Source organism: Meriones unguiculatus, chromosome 19 (assembly GCF_030254825.1).
Source record: "Meriones unguiculatus strain TT.TT164.6M chromosome 19, Bangor_MerUng_6.1, whole genome shotgun sequence".
Lineage (NCBI taxonomy): Eukaryota > Metazoa > Chordata > Mammalia > Rodentia > Muridae > Meriones > Meriones unguiculatus.
In genome coordinates, this window is record NC_083366.1 from 41,788,245 (window position 1) to 41,810,192 (window position 21,948).

General features: G+C 43.5%; 1 protein-coding gene across 2 annotated transcripts in view; it reads right to left on the minus strand.

The window, feature by feature from the left end:
* Nucleotides 1-32: 32 nt before the first annotated feature.
* Nucleotides 33-21,948, minus strand: part of Aldh5a1 (aldehyde dehydrogenase 5 family member A1) — a 37,531-nt gene continuing 15,615 nt past the window's right edge. For both annotated transcript variants that reach the window (XM_060372883.1, XM_021641396.2), the window contains 6 exons: nucleotides 18,508-18,651; nucleotides 17,276-17,419; nucleotides 7,526-7,684; nucleotides 6,223-6,392; nucleotides 4,889-4,947; nucleotides 33-3,417 (listed from right to left, as the gene is read on the minus strand). In XM_060372883.1, the coding sequence (XP_060228866.1) occupies nucleotides 3,212-3,417; nucleotides 4,889-4,947; nucleotides 6,223-6,392; nucleotides 7,526-7,684; nucleotides 17,276-17,419; nucleotides 18,508-18,651 (882 nt within the window). In that variant the 3' untranslated portion in view covers nucleotides 33-3,211. The remainder of the gene's footprint in view (nucleotides 3,418-4,888; nucleotides 4,948-6,222; nucleotides 6,393-7,525; nucleotides 7,685-17,275; nucleotides 17,420-18,507; nucleotides 18,652-21,948) is intronic.

A 21,948-nucleotide genomic window follows, 5' to 3' on the forward strand; every position in this document is an offset into this window, starting at 1 on the left:
AAACAACACAGCCACAAACTTTAACCCAGAAATCTTGTTTAGTCCAACATTTATTAATGAGATTCAACTCTGTTGACCAATGTCAAACAGTAGAAAAATGAATCGACATATACATGTTTACAGAACAAAATATTTCTCACCAACTCTTAGTATGCCACGAAACAATCACAGTATTCAAGTAAAATCCTGTTTTTTAAATAGCTGCACATGGGTAATTAAAACACTGGGATCCAGCCTTCAGAGAGGAAAACCCATGGGACCCAATTTGAAGGTCAAAGCATCACAAAACAGGCTTGTTTACATTGTGCGTCTGATCTTTACTCACGGAGTCCTGAAGAACCAAGTTGCAGAAAGAGGTAAGCACTTGTAATGGGAAGGGGGGGGGTCATGTTTAGAGGCCCCTCCGATGGACGGATGAGCTTTGGCACTTCCAGTGAGCCCCACCACCTGGGGAAAAGTGCTTTTCAAGGAGACAGGATTATCAGGCTGTTTGATAATTACAGCCAAGAACTCCTGGTAACAAATGCCTATAAGATGTGCCTTTTCACAGGGGTTTAATAGAATGAAATGGTGCCTTATAACATGGGAGACCACTAACTCCCCAACTTGCTCTGTAGACCAAGCTGGCCTCTGCCTCCCAAGTGCTGGGATCAAAGGAGTGTACCACCACCGCCCAGCTATCTTAAGCACATGAGTTAAGGTGGCAGGTCAGATTTGGCTCTCACGTTGTGCTTCTTCAGCCCTTGTCCTTACATGTCTGTATAGACATCTTCGAAAATTCCACCAATCACACATCTTACGGAACGATAACAAAGGTTCATCTAACCCTGCTCGGCTGGGAATGGTAGTATGCATGCATGATTCCAGCACAGGAAGTCGGGGCAGGAGAGTTTCAAGGTGAACCTGGACTACATGAGACCCAAACTCAAAAACCCCTAAATGAAGGATAAACTACTCTTAGCTGATTTGGTGACAAGATGCCTCCAGTCACAGCTATTTGGGAAACTAAGGCAGGGGGACCATTTGAGCCCAGGAATTTAAGACCAACGGGAGAGCCTGTTTTTAAATATCAAAACCCAAACTCATTGTCTCCCTATAACCCAAAACCATTTTTCTAAGATGTTCTTCCACGTTAATTTCTTTTTGGTGATGATTAGTCACATAGCCTCCAGCAGCTAAGAATACACTTAACCACTGATATCCACTCCCATCATTTTAAATACAAAAATTGATTATATTTATTGTAACAAATGTCTGGGGCAGTGATATACCCATCGAGTCAAATATGCACACACAAGTTCAAATTTGCCACAACGTCCAGGCACCCACTGGCTCACCCTGTTTAAAGCGTATTTGAAATGACTTCATATCACAGTATTACGTCTATCTCCTACAAAATAACAGCAGGGCATTTGTATTCTTAATTGAAAAAAAGATGGGCACAAATATCGAGGAATTAGAAATGCTGGGGCCGGCAAGATGGCTCGGCAGTTAAGAGCAGTGTCTGCTCACCTCCAGAGGACCAGGGTTCACCTACCAGCACGCCCACACAGAGGCGGACAACTTTCCCCGGTTCTAGGCGATCTGATGCCCTCTTCTGGCCTCTGAGGGCACCAGCATGCATGTGGTGCACAGACATATGTAGGCAAAACACCCACATTCATAGATTAAGTTTAATTAGAAAATTTGTTAGAAATCAGCTGCAAACAGACCATGAACGTGCTGAGTTGTGCGGGAGGAAGATTTCTGCTCTCTTCTTGTGCTCGGGGATGTTAAAAACCATGAATCCCGCATTGGAAGCTCCCAGTGGCTAGAGCAATGTTTAGGAAGCACTGGGACTAGTTCTGCCATCAGTGTTGACTTCTCACAGGCAGAGCACCCACAGAGTGGTGAAAGTGTATTTGCTCTTCTGGAAGCTTAGCAGCAGCCATACCCAGGGACAGAAAAGCTGGTTCAAACTTAGGCAGGTGAACGGTAGGCACCTGCTTTCCTCTCTCCACAAAGCCACCTTCCGAGCTCAGGGTGGGGCAGGGTGTGACTGTTCATACTCTAAAAGGTCCCTGTACTTAAGCTGCAGTTTCTTCATTTTACGAAGCTCACAAGGTCCTTTAAGCAGCTGAGAGTCATGCCTTCCACTTAGCATACTGAGGCAAGACAATTAAAAAAGCTCAAGGCCAGCCAGGGTAACTTACCAAGACTCTGTCTCAAGAATTAAATTAAAAGAAACAAAAAACAAACAAACAAAAAGAAACAAAATAAAAAAGTCTGGGACAGTTCAGCGATAGAACACAGGCTAGTATGCACAGGCCATGGGGTTCAACACCCAGCAGAAAAAGAAATACAAGCCATGCTTTCTGCCCTGCCAAACCGACTCTGCAGATTTTGTCCCCAGCTTGGGTTGATTTTTCGAAGAGAAACAAAATGAAGCATGAGCGGTGAGTTTAGGGCAGCGGAGACGTCCATTTACCCAGCTGTGGTGGAACACACCTGTCACCCCAGAACTTTGGAGGCTGAAACAGGAGAACTCAGTCTGAAGCCAGCCTTGGCAACCTACTTAGCAAGACCCTGTCTCACAATGCCAAACCAAACCAAGATGAAACAAAACCAAGCCCTGTCCCCAACAATTTAAAAAGTAGCCTAGAAACAAGGAGAAACATCTCCCCCATTCCACATAGCACAGGCAAGGCTGTGTGGTTTAGAAAGAAGTCTTAGGAAACCAAAGCCTTTGCCACCCTCCTCAGCCCCTCCCCCCAACAGGCAGCGGTTCATCATCAAGCTGAGAGATGCCGAAGAGGCAGGGATGTGCCCTTTCTCCTTATCCAGCTGGTTCATCACCCCAGCATTTCCTTTCCTGCACTCTGGGTCCAAGTTGGGCGGTCCCATTCGGCCTGGGGACCCAGTGCCCACACAGTGACTACTTTGTGAGGGGTCAGAGGACACGTGCACCCTCACACTGTACCTTGTCCTGAGGCAGTGGGGTTGTGCTGGGGTCCCAGTCCTGGCTGGGGCCCACAACCACAGGTATATGGCATTCATTGGTCCCTAGTTAGATAAGGAAAGGGTTAGGATTTACATCTAAAATGATGAGGACTGGCTGAATTTTTTTTTAAAAATTCATAATTCTGATAAGCTACTTGTTCATTTTTAAAAAATGCATGTCCTGTCCCTAGAGATCTAGGTAGTTTTATTTCTTAAAGAAGTGGAAAACCTCCTACAAGCCTCCATAACACACATACTTGATCTCTAGATACTCATCAATGCCATACTTGGACCCTTCTCGCCCAAGGCCAGACTGCTTCACCCCACCAAAAGGACACTCCACTGAAGAGATCAGTCCCTCGTTCACGCCGACCATGCCCACCTCCAGCTGCTCCGCCACTCTCCAGATCTGGGCTGGGTCTTGAGAATAAAAGTAACCTAAGCAGAGGAACAAGAAGGACGAACACAGCATGAGGAACTCTTGTGACAGTTGCACGTGCCTGCCTCTGAGGGTGCCAGGTCACATGGGCCTGGGGTTCTCCTCCTTGCAGGTAAAGCCTCAGGCTGGGTTTTGTCCAGGTTTTCCCCCTAAGGACCTTGGGCATCCTGTTGGTTGGGCTTCTGTTTCTCTCCCATCGGGACTTTGTAACCATGAGCTTTTGTGCTTTTCTGCTCTTGCAAACATCCTCCTTTAGCTATCTGGATAACATGTTTGTGCAAGCTTTGCAGTCTATAAAACAAGGCCACTTTTCTCAGTGGCAAATCAACCCTGCCCCAAAGTGTGGCTTTGGTCAGCATTTTCAGCTTGCTTCTGACTACGCTTGAGAGCCACTGTCTCCAACTCCTGTTCAGGCTCATCTCATCTTTACCATGCTGCACCTGAACCTGCTTGGTCCTCTCTGCCTAGACTTCAATCTCTGCAGTCAGCATCTTATCACTTAGGATTAAGGCATGGCATGGCCTTCTCCACATTGCACCACTGAAAAATGAAGGAATAAGCATTGATCTTGAACTTGAGAAGCCTTGGGCCACAAGTTGCTCCAGCATTATGACAGCTGAGTACGTGACATCACATACTCAACTCCACAGCATACTTACCTTCCTCTTTTTAAAAGCAGGTTGCATTATACCCACAAGGCAGTCTTGAGAGTGCTACAGCTGTATCTTTTTTTCTTCTGGTTTTTGAGACAGGGTTTCTTTGCGAAGAACTGTATCTTATGTGTGTCCCTACACTTGATTTCAGCCAAAAGGCTGAGAAGTTATATATTAAACCTCCGTATCCCACAGTTCTACCTTTACACCCAGGGCCGATATGTACATTTTCTCAGTATTATCTCCAAACTGCAAGAACAGCAGCCACCTAGTGATCTAGACCAACTCACGAGCATTAGGATGCACACCCACACCCCCTTCCCCTCACACACATACCTTCCTATCTCTCACTGTCTGGGGATTCTTCAGGAAACCAGGCAAATGGGACAAAAAAGTACTGACCATTATGCTTAGTAGCTGGGAGACTGCATGTGACTCCCACCTAGAACAATCTGCATCCCGCCCCCCTTGTCTCCCACTCTCAGCTTTAGCTGGAAAGCTCTATTTGTGTGTCAGGGGACACAGGAGAAAGGAAGGCTTTGCACAAGGTCACTCTTGCCATTTGTAAAGAAACAAAGCATACACACCGTTTAAGTCTGCGTCTTAAAAACTCAACAGTTTGCTAGGCAAGGTGGTGCATGCTGGTAGCTCTCAGTGAGTTCAAGGCCAGTTTGGTCTAGATAGAAAGTTTCAGGCAACCCGGGGTTACTTAGTGAGATGTTGTCTCCAAACCGAAAGAAAACCAACAAGATCCCAAGAGTAATGCTCAAAAGGCAGAGCCCGGCATTTACTCGAGGTGATGACAGACACCGCCTACCTGCCAATCCAACATCAGCTGCGTTTGCAATGGCAACGGCCTCTTCCTCTTTATCAAACCTGCCAGAGTTAAAGTAGGTCATAAGCAAACAGGTGTAAGGGGAAGAACAAAGAAAACCAGCTCCATTTCCTCCCGACTAATTTCCTAAAGAATGACAAGAAGGAGATCAGAGCTGCAAAGGGATCCAAGGGGAGAATGCATGCGTGGAGTATAAATGCAGACTTCTAAAGAGACAGTAGATCCATGTGGCCCACCTTTTCTAAGAAAAAGGAAAAGCAGACCAATGAGGCAGAGACACTGCCAAACACAATCCTTGAGGAAAAGGACTCCTAGGTGCCGGAGTGTTGGTTCATTGGTTAAGAGCACTTGTGGCTCTCGCAGAGGACCTGGGTTCAATTCCTGGCACCCACATGGTGGCTCACAGCTGTTCACTCCAGTCCCAGTAGATTGGACACCCTCTCCTGAGCCCTTCTAGGCTCTGGATCCAAGTAGCTAAAGGAATATTTTCAGAGCACTGACCTGAGAATTATCCAGGGAAGCGGTTATTTACTCGTTAAGGTGGGATAAAAGGTGAGATCATAATTCATTTCCTACAGACTGCTGGGATAGAGCCCTCGAGGGCATTAGGAAAATAGCCTTAGGAATTGGGGGTGGGAGGGAAGTAAGCTTAAAGGCAGCAAGAAACTAAATAAAAGTTGGATGAATTTTGTGCTTGAAATTGGGTATGGTATATGACTACAGGGAGGCTAAAGCAAGAAGGCTGAGGATCCAAGGGGTTACAGAAGGAAGCCTTGTCTCAAACAGACAAACACCCACCAAAACCCCCAAACAACAATAACAACACCCCCACCCCAACAAAGACTCAATACAGACACCACACCTGGGGCCAGGACTAGGGAGAGATCTGGCTCTATTGGTGAAAGTGCCGAGTTCGACCCCCAGAACCCATTTCAAAACCCAGTTGTGGTGATCTGTGCTTATGATCCCAGGTCTGGGGACACAGGCACACAAGGATGCCTGGAATTGCTAGCTAACCAGCCCACTCTAACTGGGGAGCCCCAGGTTCCAGGGAGAGACCCTGTCTCAAAATCTAAGGTGGACAGCTCTCAAGAAGCAACACCCAGGGCTGACCCACATATGGATATCTGAATATCCAAACCCTCAGATCAAACCCAAAATATCATCAACCCAACGTTGCTGTTCAGCCGACGCGGTGCGACTCTGACCATGGACGCTCAGCCCGCCCACCAGCCTTTGAGAGAGCACAGGAACCTCTCTTCAATAAGTGTTCCCTTTCTAATCTTCTCCTTCCTTCCACGACTCGTAGAACGTACTTGACAACTGGAGCCAGGGGGCCAAAGGTCTCCTCCGTGATGCACAGCATGTCCACGCTGACATTGCTGAGCAGGGTGGGCTCAAAGAAATTTCCTCCACTTTGGTGTCGCTTCCCGCCCACCACAACCGTGGCTCCTTTGGCGACTGCATCATTCACATGCTTCTCCACCTGTGAGATGAGAAGAAGGGCACCAGAGAAAGCCGGATGAGGACATTCTCCAAACTGCACAACCTCTTAAAACGTTAAACAGGAAAAACGGAGTTGTTTCTCTCTTTCCTTAGAAAACAGGCTGGCAAGGTGGCTCAGCATACAAGCCTGGCAATCAAGATTCAATTCCTGGGACCCACATGGTGGGAGGGAGAGAAGCACCTCTTGAAAAACCATTGTTTTTGTTTGTTTGTTTGTTTGTTTTTGAGACATGGTTTCTTTGTGTAGCCGTGGCTGTCCTGGACTCGATTTTTAGACCAGCCTGGCCTTGAACTCACAGAGATCTGCTTGCCTTTGTCTCCCTAGCTGTACAGGGAACTTCAAGGAAGGGAGTCAAGGAGAGGCTAAGAACAAAGTATAATGATATATATGTATGAAAATGCCAAGATGACACCCTTAACTTTAATGAAAAACAAATTGAATCGAGCTAAAACCAGGGCTAGTGAAATGGGCCAGTAGGACGATGTGCTTGCTGCCAATCCTGAGAACCTGAGTTCTAGTTCTGTCCCTGGGACCTACCTGGTGGGGGGAGAAGGACTCTAGCACGTTGTCCTTTGGTCTCTATACCTGTGCTGTGGCACACGTGTGCCCTCCTCCCCCATACTCACACTCAGACACGCTAAGTAAATAAACCTAAGAAAAAATGAGGCTAAAGACAACAGTGTGTCAAAGAGATATCGCATCCTGCCAGCTCCCCAGACTGTGATGTCAACAAACAATTCATTCCTAAAAGGAGCTTCTCTTGGCCATCCCTAACCTGCAGGACTCCTTTACCTCTGTGTGCATCTTCTGGGGACTTCCAGTTAGAACTCTTCTGGAAGGACAGCAAGGGGAAAAGCTATCACCACTAGAAACAGAAATGTAGGGAGGCAGAAGACCTAAAGACCTGTCTCAAGTCCTCAGGTGGAGCTAGGAAGTACATACACATTGGTAGGAATACACTATTTTCTTTTTTTTTTTTTTAACTAGTTTGTGTTTTCCCATTGTTTGTGAAGTAGCCTCGCTGGGGAGCTTACAAAAATTCACTTATTTAACTAAGCCTTTGAGCCTGCCATCACAAAATTTCCTTAAGGCCAACTATAAGACCAACTCACCTTTTCTACCGCTTTCTCATTAATTAACGGCCCTTGAGTTGTCCCCTCCTCGAATCCGTTACCCACACGCAGGCTTTTCTTCATCGCTTCTGCAAACTTCTTCACAAAGGAATCATGGATACCCCGCTGTACCAGGAATCTGTTCGAGCAAACGCAAGTCTAGACAGAAAGCAAAACAAATCCACGGTTAGCTCTTCAGGAGCGGCTGATCCAACAGTGTGAGACAAATCTTCCCGAGAGGGTTTGCATGGGTCCAGCCTTCTGTGTTGCTCCCAGGTGAGCGTGGCCCCAGGGATAAATGCACTGAGTGGACGCAACGTTTCAGATCTTCCACAGCTACCACACACCTAGAGCTAAACACATAAATAGAATAAATGGCTTTGAGGCAAAACCCAAGCAACTAGAAAACCAGCCATCCGATGTGGCTGTAAAGCGAACGTGGTAGAAGCAAAAAAGGCTGTAATGTTTCTGAGGAGCAGGGATGCAGCCCTATTAGCAGAGAGCAAAGGCTGGAAGGAATAAGGTCAGACGATAAAGCATACCCTCCAGTTCCAGGGTTTCGCTGAATCTGTGGTTTCAGAAATGGACACAAGGGGCTGGACAGATGACTCAGCAGTTAAGAGCACTGGCCGCTCTTCCGAAGGTCCTGGGTTCATTTCCCAGTACCCACGTAACAGCTCACAATTGTCTGTTACTCCAGTTCCGGTGGATCCAACACCCTCATACAGACAGATATAAATGCAAGCACAACACCAAAAATAAATACAAAGGCCTTTCTGGGGAGGCCAGAGAGATGGCTCAGCAGTTATTGCTCTTACAGAGGACCTAAGTTTGAGTCTCAGCACCCATATTGGCCAGTTCACAACTACCTGTATTATAGGATCCAATGCCCTCTTCTGGATACACATGGATACACACTTATGCATATAATTAAAATTTAAAGTATGCCATCCAGTTATTAGAGGCACATAAAGAGGAAATGAACAAAGCTCTCAAAGAAATAGCCACATAAATGGAGGCAAATAAAGAGCAAATGAACAAAGCTCTCAAAGAAATACAGGCAAATACAGTCAAACAAATAGAGGCACAAGTAGAGGCACAATTAGTGGCATATAGAGAGGAAACAAACAAAAAAAAAAAATAGAAGCCATCATAGAAAGACAGGAATCCACATTCAAACAGATGAAGGAAATGGTACAAGGCATGAAAACAGAATTAGAATCAATAAAGAAAACACAAACAGAGAAAATCCTAGAGCTGGAGAACTTAGAGAAAAGATCAGGAACCCGGTAAGCATTGTCAATAGAATACAAAAGATGGAAGAGAGAATCTCAGATGCTGAAGATACACTTGCAGAAATTGATACTCTCAAAGAAAGTAAAATCAGAAAAATTCCAAACACAAAACATCCAAGAAATCAAGGATGCCATGAAAAGACAAAACCTAAGAATAGGAATGAATGAAAAGGAAGATTCCAGGCTCCAAGGTCCAGAAAATATTTTCAAGAAAATCATAGAAAAAAATTTTCCCAACTTAAAGAAAGAGATGTCCATATACATACAAGAGGCCAACAGAACTCCAAATAAACTAGACCAGAAAAGAAACTCCTCACGTCACATCATAGTCAAAACACTAAATCTACAGAACAAAACAGCAAGGGAAAAAGGCCAAGTAACATATAAAAGTAGACCTATCAGAATCACACCAGACTTCTCAACAGAAACTATGAAAGTCAGAAGGGCCTGGGCAGATGTCATGCAGACTTTAAGGGACCACAGATGCCAACCCAGACTACTTTACCCAGCAAAGCTTTCAATCAACATAGATGGAGAAAACAAAATATTCCATGACAAAACTAAACTTACACAATATCAAAAACTTAAAACAGGGCTGGAGTGATGGCTCAGAGGTTAAGAACACTCACTGTTCTTCCAAAGGTCCTGAGTTCAATTCCCAGCAACCACATGGTGGCTCATAACCATCTATAGTAAGATCTGGTGTGCAGGCAGAATGTTGTATAAATAATAAATAAATCTTAAAAAACCCCAACAAAACAAAACAAAACAAAAACTTAAAACAGCAACCCTGCCCTAGAAGATACTAGAAGGAAAACTCCAATCCGATGAAAATAACTACACCCAAGAAAATATAGTATATAGATAACTTCACAACAAAAAAGTAAAAGAAAACAAGCAATGAAACACAGTAATACCACCAACTCCACAATAAAAGAAACTGACATTCATTGGTCACTATTATCTATCAACATCAATGGACTCAACTCTCCAATAATTAGTCTCACAGACTAACAGAATGGTTACAGAAACAGGATCCAACATTCTGCTGCATCCAGAAACACACCTCTGCCACAAAGATAAACACTACCTCAGAGTAAAGGGCTGGAAAAAAAATGTTTTTCGAGCAAATGGACCCAGAAAACAAGCTGGGGTAGCTATCCTAATATCTATTTAAATATACTTTCAACCAAAATTAATCAAAAAAAGATGAGGAGGGACACTTCATTCTCATCAAAGGAAATATCCACCAGGAGGACGTCACAATTCTGAATATCTATGCTCCAAATACAAGAGCTCCTACATATAAATGAAACATTTTTAAAGTTGAAATCATGCATTGATCCCAACACTTTAATAATGGGAGACTTCAACTCTCATCAAGGGACAGATCATCTAGACAGAAGCTAAATAGGGAAATAAAGGCACTTACAGAGAGGTCCTAAATCAAATGGACCTAATAGATGTTTACAGAACTTTTCACCCAAATTCAAAAGAGTATGCCTTCTTTTCAGCACCTCATGGAACCTTCTCCAAAACAGACCATATAGCAAGCCTCAGCAGATACTAGAAAATTGAAATAATCCCTTGTATCCTATCTGATCACCATGGACTAAAGCTGGACATCAGCAACAACAGAAATAGTAAAAAGCCTACACACACGTGGAAACTGAACAACTCGATACTCAATGACAGCTGGGTTAGATAATAAATAAAGAAAGAAATTAAAGATTTCCTACAGTTCAATGAAAGTGAAGGCACAACATACTCAGATTAATGGGACACAATGAAAGCAGTGCTAAGGGGAAAGTTCATAGCACTAAGTGCCTTCAAGAAGAAATTTGAAACATCTCATAAAAGCAACTTAATGGCCCACATGAAAGCCGTAGGGAAAAAAAAAAAAGAAGCAGACACACCCAAGAGGGGTAGATGGCTGGAAATAATCAAACTCAGGGTTGAAATCAATAAATTAGAATAAAATAAAACTATTCAAAGAATCAATGAAACCAGGAGCTGTTTCTTTGAGAAAATCAACAAGATAGACAAACTCTTAGCCAAACTAACTAAAAGGCAGAGAGAAACTATCCAAATCAGCAAAATCAGAAATGAAAAGGGGGACATGACAACAGACACTGAGGAAATCCAAACAATCATTAGGTCTTACTACAAATGCCTATATGCCACAAAAATTGAAAATCTAAATGAAATGGACAATTTAATTTTCTTGATAGATTCCATTTACCAAAATTAAATCAGGATCAGGTAAGACTGAGTAGTCCTATATCCCCCAAGGAAATAGAAGCAGTCATCAACAGTCTCCTTTCCAAAAAAAAAAAGAAAAAAAAAAAAAAAAGCCCAGGGCCAGATGGTTTCAGTGCAGAATTCTACCAGACCACCAAAGAAGAGCTAACTCCAATTTTCTTCAAACTATTCCACAAAATAGAAACAGAAGGAACATTACCAAAGTCATTCTATGAAGCCACAGTCACCTTGATACCAAAACAACACAAAGACCCCCCCCCAAAAGAGAACTTCAGACTTATCTCTCTTATGAACATTGATGCAAAAATAATAAAATACTTGCAAACAAAATCCAAGAACACATAAAAGATATCATCCACCATGAACAAGTAGGCTTCATCCCAGGCATGTAGGGGTGGTTCAATATAAGGAAATCCATCAATGTAATCCACCATATAAACAAATTGAAGAAGAAAAACCACATGTTCGTCTCCTTACATGCTGAAAAAGCATTTGACAAAATCCAACACCCATTCATGTTTAAAGTCCTGGAGAGATCATGAAGAGTTTAAGTTAGCCTGAGTATAACTCCATTTTGAAATAAAGAGCCATCTTGACTGGGAGCTGAATTCAGGTACCAGGAAATATCACAGAATGTACACTTGGCAGAAAACAAAGTTAACTCTCCTAGCAACAGCCTCCAGGAAATAATACAAAATAAATGCTTCATAAAAATAGAGACAATCTCCCTGGCAATAATCAATGGGAACTGGTTGAGAATCGGGTGGGAAAATTCTCCCCAGTGTTTCAGATATAGTTTAGAAAAATAGCCATGGTGATTATATGCTTTACCCATTGTAATTATATGCCTTAGCAATTGTGATTAAGTGCCTCAGAAAAGGTCACCTCTCCCCTCTAACTTTTACCTAATCTTGTAACATGAAGACATGCTCCCCGCCCCCACTTGCTGTCACATGTACCTCCCTGCTTGCTGCCATGGAAACCCCATGCTCACAGACTTTCCCTTTAAAAATCCTGCTCACTCAGAGCTTGAAGTCCACTTCTCTACCACTGTGTCAGTGAGACTTGGGTCCCGAGTTCAATTGCTCTCGTAATGAAGCTCTCTTGGTATTGCATCGAGTTGTCTCCTAGTGGTCTCAGAGGGTCCTGTAAACCTGGCATTACAATCAGAAATACAAGACACATACCTAGACATAATAAAGTCAATATACAGCAAGCCTATAGCCAACACCAAACTAAACAGAGAGAAACTTAAATCAATCCCACTGAAATCAGGGACAAAGCAAGGCTGCCCACTCTCTCCATAGCTCTTCAACATAGTACTTAAGTCCTAGTTAGAGTAATAAGACAACTAAAGGAGATCAAGGAGACACAAATTGGAAAGGAAGAAGTCTAAGTGTCACTATTTGCAGAGGATATGATAGTATACATGAGCAACCCATAAAATTCAACCAGATAACTCCTTCAGCTGATAAACACTTTCAGCAAAATGGCTGGATACAAAATTAACTCAAAAAAAAAAAAAATCAGAAGCCCTCCTGTATACCAAAGACAAAAGGCTGAGCAAGAAATTAGGGAAACTACACCCTTCACAATAGCCACTAATAACATAAAGTACCTTGGGGTGACTCTAACCAAGCAAGTGAAAGACCTGTTGGAAAAAACTTCAAGTCTCTATAGAAAGAAATTGAAGAAGACATCAGAAGATAGATCTCCCATGCTCATAGATTGGTAGGATTAACATATTGAAAATGGCCATCCTGCTAAAAGCAATGTACAGATTCAATGCAATTCCCATCAAAATACCAACACAAATCTTTACAGACCTTGAAAGAAAAACTCTTAACTTCATATGGAAAAAATCCAGAACTGCCAAAACGATCCTGTACAACAACTGATGGTCTGGAGGTATCTCCATCCCTGACCTCAAGCTGTACTACAGAGCAATAGTAATAAACACTGCATGGTACTGGCATAGAAACAAAATGGTAGATCAATGGAATCGAATAGACGACCCAGAAATAAACCCATACACCTACGGATACTTGATTTTTGACAAAAAAGCCATATAATGAAAAAAACCATATAATGAAAAAAAGACAGCATCTTCAACAAATGGTGCTGGTCTAACTGGATGTCTACATGTAGAAAAATGAAAATAGATCCATACTTAGCACCCTGCACAAAACTAAAGTCCAAGTGTTTCAAAGTCCTCAACATAAAACCAGACACACTAAATTGGTTAGAAGAAAAAGTGGGGAAGAGCCTTCAACTCATTGGCACAGGAGACAATTTCCTGAACAGAACACCAACAGCACAGGCTCTAAGAGCAACAATCAATAAATGGGACCTGATGAAACTGAAAAGCTTCTGTAAAGCAAAGGACACTGTTGTCAGAACAAAACGACAGCCTACAGACTGGGAAAGGATCTTTGCCAACTCTGTATCTGACAGAAGGCTAATATCCAGAATATATAAAGAACTAAAGAAGTTAAAAAGCAACAAATCAAGTAATCCAATTAAAAAATGGGGTACAGAGATAAACAGAATTCTCTGTAAAGGAATATAGAATGGCAGAGGAACAATGAAATGCTCAATGTCTTTAGTCATCAGGGAAATGGAAATCAAAACAACCCTGAGATTTCACCTTACACCCATCAAAATGCTAAGATCAAAAACTCAAGTGACAACACATGCTGGAGAGGTTGAAGAGAAAGGGGAACCCTCCTCCATCGCTGGTGAGAACGTAAACTTGTACAAGTACTTTGGAAATAAATCTGGCGCTTTCTCAATTAGTAATAGTGCTTCCTCAAGAACCAGCTATACCACTCCAAGGCATATATCGAAAATATGCTCAAGTACTCAAGTATACAACATGGACATTTGCTCATCCATGTTCATAGCAGCTTTATTCGTAATAGCCAGAACCTGGAAACAACCCAGATGCCCGTCAAGGGAGGAATGGGTATAGAAATTGTGATACATTTACACAATGGAATACTACTCAGCAATTAAAAACAAGGAAATCATGAAATTTGTATGCAAATGGTGGGATCATCCTGAGTGAGGTATCCCAGAAGCAGAAAGCCACACATGGTATATACTCACTTATAAGTAGATAATAGACATATAATATAGGATAAACATATTAAAACCTGTATGGCTAAAGAAGCTAAGCAAGAAGGAGGACCCTGGGTATATGATCAATCCTCACTCAGAAAGACAAACGGGATGGATATTGGAAGAAGAAAACAGGAAAGAGGACAGGAGCCTACCACAGAGGGCCTCTGAAAGACTCTACTCAGCAGTGTTTCAAAGCATATGCTGAGACTCATAACCAAACTTTGGGCAGAGTCCAGGGAATAATAGGAAAGAAGGGGGAGATAGTAAGATCTGAAGGGGACAGGAACTCCACAAGGAGAGCAACAGATCCAAAAAATCTCAGTGGAACCAAGTAGGTTCCCTAATAAGGGGAACAGGGACTGTCTCTGATATGAACTCAATGGCTGGCTCTTTGATCACCTCCCCCTGAGTTGGGGGAGCAGCCTTGCCAGGCTACAGAGGAGGACAATGCAGCCACTCCTGTTGAGACCTGATAAGCTAGGGTCAGATGGAAGGGGGGGAGGACCTCCCCTATCAGTGGACTTGGAGAGGGGCATGAGAGGAGAGGAAGGGAGGGGATTAGGAAGGAATGAGGGAGGGGGCTACAGCTGGGATACAAAATGAATAAACTGTAATTAATACAAAAAATAAAAATTTTAAAAATTTAAAAAAAAGAACTGAAAATAGAATTCTGTGATAGATTGCTTGCCTATATAGGCCATGGGTTCTATTTACAGCACTGCCAAAACAAAAACAAAAACAAAAAGCAGTCAAAAAATAAAACAAATATAAAATTAGGAAGGGTCTAGAAAGATAACTCAGAAGCACTGGGCATGCACATTGTGTCTGCATACAGGAAAAAATTCACACTCATAAAACAAAAAATTTGAAAGCTCAGAAATGTGCAACTTTAGAAAGAATTTGTTGGTTGAATATCTGTGAGTAAACATATTTGTGAATAAAAAATGAAAATCCTTTTGAAAAGACCATCTTCCATATCAGGTTTAACTATTAAGACTTTTATTTGTTTCCTGTCTGGTTAGACTTTACATTTTAAAGTGACAAAATAGAATCATACTGTAGGAAATGTACTTATCATTGATAAATTTTTCTTACTGTTTTCCTAGTAAAAGTATATGTATAATTGCATCTTAAACATTTTTTTAAAATTGGCTTAACAGAGTTCAAAGCCACAGTTTTGTACTAGAACTGCTGAAACTTTGCGTTTGCTTAAAGAAACACTTCTAATTCTGTAAACACACAACAACAAACTACTTAGGTTCTACGAAAAGGAGAAAATCAATGACTAAAAGTCAAAAGAAGGAAGAAAAGTAATAAATAGAATAGCATGTGTCACCGCCTCCCTTCCCAGATGTCACCTTTTGAAATTATTTATCTCAGGGAAGCATTTAAGAACCCATTGGGCTGGAAATGCAAACACACCTTCTAACTCCAAGAGGGTCATATTCCCTCAACGGGCCAGCCTGTGCTACATAGCAAGTTCAGGGCCTGCTGGGCCACAAGGGTAGCTCTTGTTTTGAAAAATAAAGTCAATGATTTAGTGCTTGTTGATTGTACTTTTAAGGTCCAGTTGTCTAAGAATATGTCTTAAGCAGTCACGTTCCTGGCAGTGGCTTGGGTAACACAAGGGACCCCTTGACTCATAGTGTCAGGTCCTGGAGGATGACCCAAGTCACTCCGTCTCTTTGCTGCAGTTCCTAGGTTTGTATCAGAAGTCTTGAAGGTGCTGCCAGAGCCGACAGCCAGGAATCCTAGGCTCATTCAGTCCTTTGAGACAACTGCACACAGCTTGGGCACAGCACTCCTGCTGGTCGGTGTCCCCTGCATCTGTGTCAGCTTTTGGGTTTTTCCAACGTTTTCCTGTCCCCTTTCCTATACAACAGAAGGCGTCAGGCCTTAGCTGTTGAGCGTTGTTCCCTAACTGGGGAGATCACTGGGAAGAGGACCAGGGAGGAAAATACATGAAAAGATCATTCAAGAGGTAGGAGAAAGAAGTGAGGAAGGATCCTGTGATTCAAAGACACAGGAGCCTCGGAGATGGCTAAGTGGGTAAAAGAGATACTGTATGGACTTAGTTCAAATCCTTGGTACCCACCTAACAAAGCCAGGAGCGGCTGTTCCTGCGGGCAGCCCCAGTGCTGGTGGAAGTAGGAGGATAAGACGATCAGTGGGGCTTGGCCGGCCCATCTAGATCCAGGCTCAAGGGAATAGCATGGAGAGTGAGAGTGTCACGGGGAGTGATAGTGCAGGACAGCAGGCACCCTCCTCTGGCTACTGCACATACTTGAAAGGGTCATGATAGCCAGTCTTTGCTACTTTGTGGGTTCTTCTTTTTCCCGCCCTTCATTCCCCCAGTTTCACCTCTTAACACTAGATAGGAGAGAAACAAGGATAGAGGGGAGAGAGGAATTAGGAAAATCCCTGAATCTAATTTCTGTCTTTCTGTTTATTCTTTGACCATGGCTCCTAGGAAACTGAAACCCCTAAATGACTAACAACCACCAACCTCCTATCACAGCTCTAGCATTTAAACGCCCTCTGAAAAGTCTCCAGAATTCCAAACATCACGCAATTGCAGAAACTATCTGCAGCTGGCAAAATCATGCTTCTGCCAGAGCACGGGACAAAGCATAGTCAGCTGCCTCAGACAATCCGAAGCAGCCCCACATCCTTACACCTGGGATTAAAATGAAAGCACGTTTTTATAATATTTCTGTTTTTAAAGAAACAGACATTCCAAACCTGTCACAACAGGTCATGGACCTACACACATGTACATTCACACACATACACCACACACATATTCATAAATAAAGACATCTGCAATTCTGGAAACTCTTCAAGGCAACAGATTAGCTCTTTCTTCTCTTTGGGTTATTCAACTAGTCCAAAGTTTCAACTATTCAACTATTCCGACAACTCATGCCTGAGAGAACATACTCCCTAAATGTTTGCTTATAGAAAGAGTGAATGAATAAACCAAGAAACCAGGGAGAGAGGCAAGGCCATGGTGGTGCTAGGGTCTTTGCAAAACAGATACCCTTATCCCAGCACATTCTGCCTGACTCACCTGCCCAGCGTTCCTAAACTTAGATGCCATCGCCCCTGCAACAGCTTGGTCCACGTTGGCACTGTCAAAGACAATGAATGGGGCGAGGCCACCCAGCTCCATGGAGACACGCTTCACAGAATTTGCTGCATGGTGTAGCAGGATCTGCAGGAGTGAGGCAGGAGGAAAACACTGTGAGCATCGAAATCAACATCCAGGGTGTTTCTGCCTGCATAGGAAGTCCCTTCCTCCTAGGGCTCAAATGTCCAAAGACTGGTCAGCAGCTGGCAACTCCAATGAGAGGAGAGGTGACTAGATCAGGAGTTCAGAGCTGAGTAGACTGTTTACCGGGGGCTGGGTCTAGCCCCGGAAGGAGGTCATGAGGAAATGAGTTTGGAGTTTGGAGGATGTATCTGGTCTTGGCCCTCTTCACTCTCTCTTTGTTTCTTGTCCACGTAAGGGGAGTGGCTCTTTCCCACCAATGCCTCCTCCCATGTTGCTTATGCTTTGTTTCAGGGGTAAAAGAAACGACGCCGAGCGACTGTGGACCGAAACTTCCTAAACCAGGAGCTGAAACACCCTCCAATCATCCCCTCATCCTTTAAGCTATTTTTCTCATGCATTTTGCAGCAGCAGAAAACTAACATATAAGGCTGGTAAGCCTGCTTTACAAAACACCAGGCACACGTCCTTAATCCCAGAACTCGGGAGGCAGAGGCAGGTGGATCTCTGAGTTCAAGGCCACATTAATTCTTTGAGAATTTCACACATGTATACAATGCATTCTTTACAGAGTCTTGTTTTGTTAGATTTGATTAAAAACAAAACAAAACAACAACAACCCACTAGGAAGGTAGTAGGGAACTAAAAGCAGTTACTTACGGAAGGGGAGGAGGGACTCAGGGACACTGGGAGCTGGGGCGAGGCCGAAGGTGAATAATGCCAAAGGTAAACAATGCCAAAAGTAAACAATGCCAGCACTGTCTTGAATTTTGAACCATAATATCAACTAAAAAATTACGTGACAGGCCAAGTGTGGTGGTACATTCCTTTAGTCCTAGAACTTGGGAGGCAGAGACAAATGGATCTCTGTGAGTTCAAGGCCACCCTGGTCTACAAAGCAAGTTCCTGGACAGCCAGGGCTATGTAGACACTATCTCCAATAAAACAAAATAAAAGCATAAAATAGTAGTTGTATACACTGTACATAGAAAGCGTTACAATAAAACCCGTATGACTCTAGCAGCACGTACCTTTCCTGTTGCCGTTGAGCCAGTAAAGGAAATTTTGGACACCAATGGATCATTACATAGTGCCTCTCCCACTTCCTTGGCCTTAGCTCTAGAGCAGGGTATGACATTATAGACTCCTGGAGGGATCCCCGCCTGGTTTGCAAGCTTTAAAGAGAAAGAGCAAACACACCGTAACAAGGAGTGGACTGGAAAACCAATCAAACAGAATCAGAAGCAAAGTTCAACCCGGAACACAATGTGAAACACAAGCTTGCCCCGGAACAGAGTAAAAACATACCGAGGAGAACCAGACATGGGGCGTGTCTATAACCCAAGCTCTTGGGAGGTAGAGGAAGGAGGGCTCACAGCTCAAGGTCATCTTCCGTTACATGGTGAGTTCAAGGCCAGCCTGGGCTCTAGGAGACCCTATGCTCCAAAAAGATATATTACAGGATGGATAGATGACTCCGTGGTTATCAAAATGTACGGCTCTTTAAGAGAACACGAGTTTAGTTCCCATCACCCACTGCTTACCACTCCCCACCTCCAGGCATCCAATTCCCTTTTCTGACTTCAGTATAGACTTCCACTCACGTACACATGCACAATGAAATATAATCAAAATTTAAAATATATTAATATCAGCACCAATAAAACCTTATTTCAGTTTTACATATATGTGCACATATGTGTGTGACTATGTGTGTATGTTTATACACACACACAAATAAATGTAATAAAATTTTTATAAATATTAATATCAGCACTGATAGAAACCGTATTTCCGTTCCATATATATGTATGTACATGTGTGACTATGTGTTTATATGTATTCACACACATACAAATAACTGTAATAAAAATTGAAAAACATATTAATATCAGCACTGATAGGAGCCTTATTTTAGTTCCATTATATATGTATATTAATGTATGCATATGTATGACTGTGCTTGTGTATATGAATACACACACACACACACACACACACACACACACACACACACACACACACACAAGTGCCAAAGATAAAACCCATGGTCTCACTCTGCAAAGCATATACTCTATGCCTGAGCTGTACTCCTAACGCTCTAAATAACACCCGAAACTATCACTCTTAAGGTTCACTAAACACAGTATTTTAGGTAGGGGTTTTGGCGCCACCTTCTGTTCAGTCGGCCAACAGTCCTGAGTTTTTCAAGAAAACTGACTGTAGGCTCCAGGGTGGAGGGTGGAAAGGGTGGTTAGAAAGAACTCACAACGCTGCTCGCTGGTTCCTGGTGGGGCAGAGATGCAGAGAGGGAGGAACAGACAGGAGGAGCCCGGCAGAGGCGAGGCCCTGGGGAGGACGGAAGTGGCTCCTGACCCCAGCCACCTGGGAACCTGGCCTTTCCCTGGCAGGGCTCTGGGTCAAGTCTGTCCCAAATTTGTTCTATTTCTGACCCAAAGTCTCTATTTGTAGCCCTCACAGGCCTCAAACTGGTGGTCATCCTCCTGCCTCAACCTCTCCAGTGTTGCGATTACTGGTAGTTTGTAGCTGTGGAGAAACATGGTCCCCTAGTCTTCCTGTAAGTGATGTCCTGGTATTTGGGATTACTATCCCATTGCCAGTTTTATTCGTTTTAATATTTTGATTAACATACAAAGATATTCTTTTCATATTTATCATTTTTGTGAGGTTAAAAACCTTACTAACTCAAGTAATCTCAACACTGCAGAGGCTGAGGCAGGAGGATGACCACCAGTTTGAGTCCCTAGAAGAGGTTCAACTAAGCAGAGAAGATACGCCCCAACTACAGGCTGGGTCTACAGATTGAATAAAAGGAGGAAAAGGAGGAATGCTGAGTGCCAGCATTCACTTTCTTTTGCCTCCTGACTGCAGACACATTGGCCAGCCATCTCAGGCTCCTGAGGACATGACTTCTGGGACATAATGGATTATACCCCTTAAAGCCACAAGCCCTTTTCCATGAATCTGTCAGGCATTCCGTCACAGCAATGAGAAAAGTAGCTCAGACACCTCCAAAGGGCATTGTTGAGCCAAGCGTTTCTTTTGCTCCCTGGCTGTGAGGTGGCCATTTTGCTTTGCCATGCTGCTCTTATCATGGTGTTCTGCTTTACCAAAGGCACAAAGGAGGAGGGTCATGGCCTGGAACTTCCAAAACCTACGAACGAAACAGACCTTTTGTCTTCATAACAGTGACGGAAAGCTGGCTAACACAGAGGTTCAAGAACACCAGAGAAGCATCAACTAAATACTAGGGGTGTGCAAATCACACCTCCTTACAGAGCTAAGACTGAGCAAAAAGGGAGAAGAGGAGGGTGGAGCAAGCATGTATTGGTTGAAGCCCTGCACATATGCACCTATAACTATTTAGTTATTAGTAACAAAATGGCGCTAGGAACTGAACCCAGGGCCTCATGCATACTAAGCTGAAACTCTACCACTGAGCTGTATCTCCAGCCCTGGTTTTTACATTTTATTTTGAGATACAGCCACTACAAGTTGTTTTTCTCATTGTTGTGACCAAATACTGACAAGAAGTAGTTTGAGGAAGGTAGGTTTGTGTTGGCACAGTTTAAGCCGAGATGTACTCCATCATGGCAGAGAGGCAAAGGTGTAGGAGTGTGAGTGACGCTGTGTCCACAGGATCAGAGAGCAGCAGACAGGAAGTGCAGCCATGTTAGAAAACCTTGAGGACCACACCCGATGATACATCTCCTCCATCGAGGCCCTACTTCCTAAAGTAGTCCCCACAACCTTCTGAAGTAGCTCTGTCAGCTTGGGGCCATGCATTCAAACACATAGGCCTGTGGGGAACACTTTACATTCAAATAAGCACAGTGTCCATCTAAGTTACCCAGACTGGCCTTGAACTTTAGAATCTCCTGCCTCAGCCTCCTGAATAGCTGGATACAAGGCTTGTAAAACCAGGCTAGTGACAGTTAATTGTTACATGAATTCTTTCGCTGGAGGCAGAATCCCAATGGATACAAAGGTTGGTGGACAAAAGAAAAGCATAAAAGTTACAGTGACCATCACAAGACAATTATCGCAGCCTGGTACACGCATACCCTTTAGACAAAGAACAGCAAATGTGTGAAGGAAACGACGGGGACCTGTGGATCTCTGGATCGGACAGCGTGTTCTAGGGATGTTACAGAGAGACAAATGACCGAGAGGCTACAAAGGCCGATACTTTCCCCAGAGATTATTCTGGCTTGCTGCCGTCTCATGCTCCGGTCTCTTTGAGGTGCGTGTCCCTCACTTCGCTGATAGCAGGGGAGGCTGAGGACGTGCTAGAGCCCTTCATTAATTCTGTAAGGGTAGAGCATAAAAACACGGAAAGGGCTGCCGGGGTGCTCAGTGGGTAAGGTGCTTGCTATGCAAGCCTGGAGGCCTGAGGAGGGCCCACATAGAGGTGGAAGGCGAGGATGGACTCCACAAAGCTGTCCTTGACC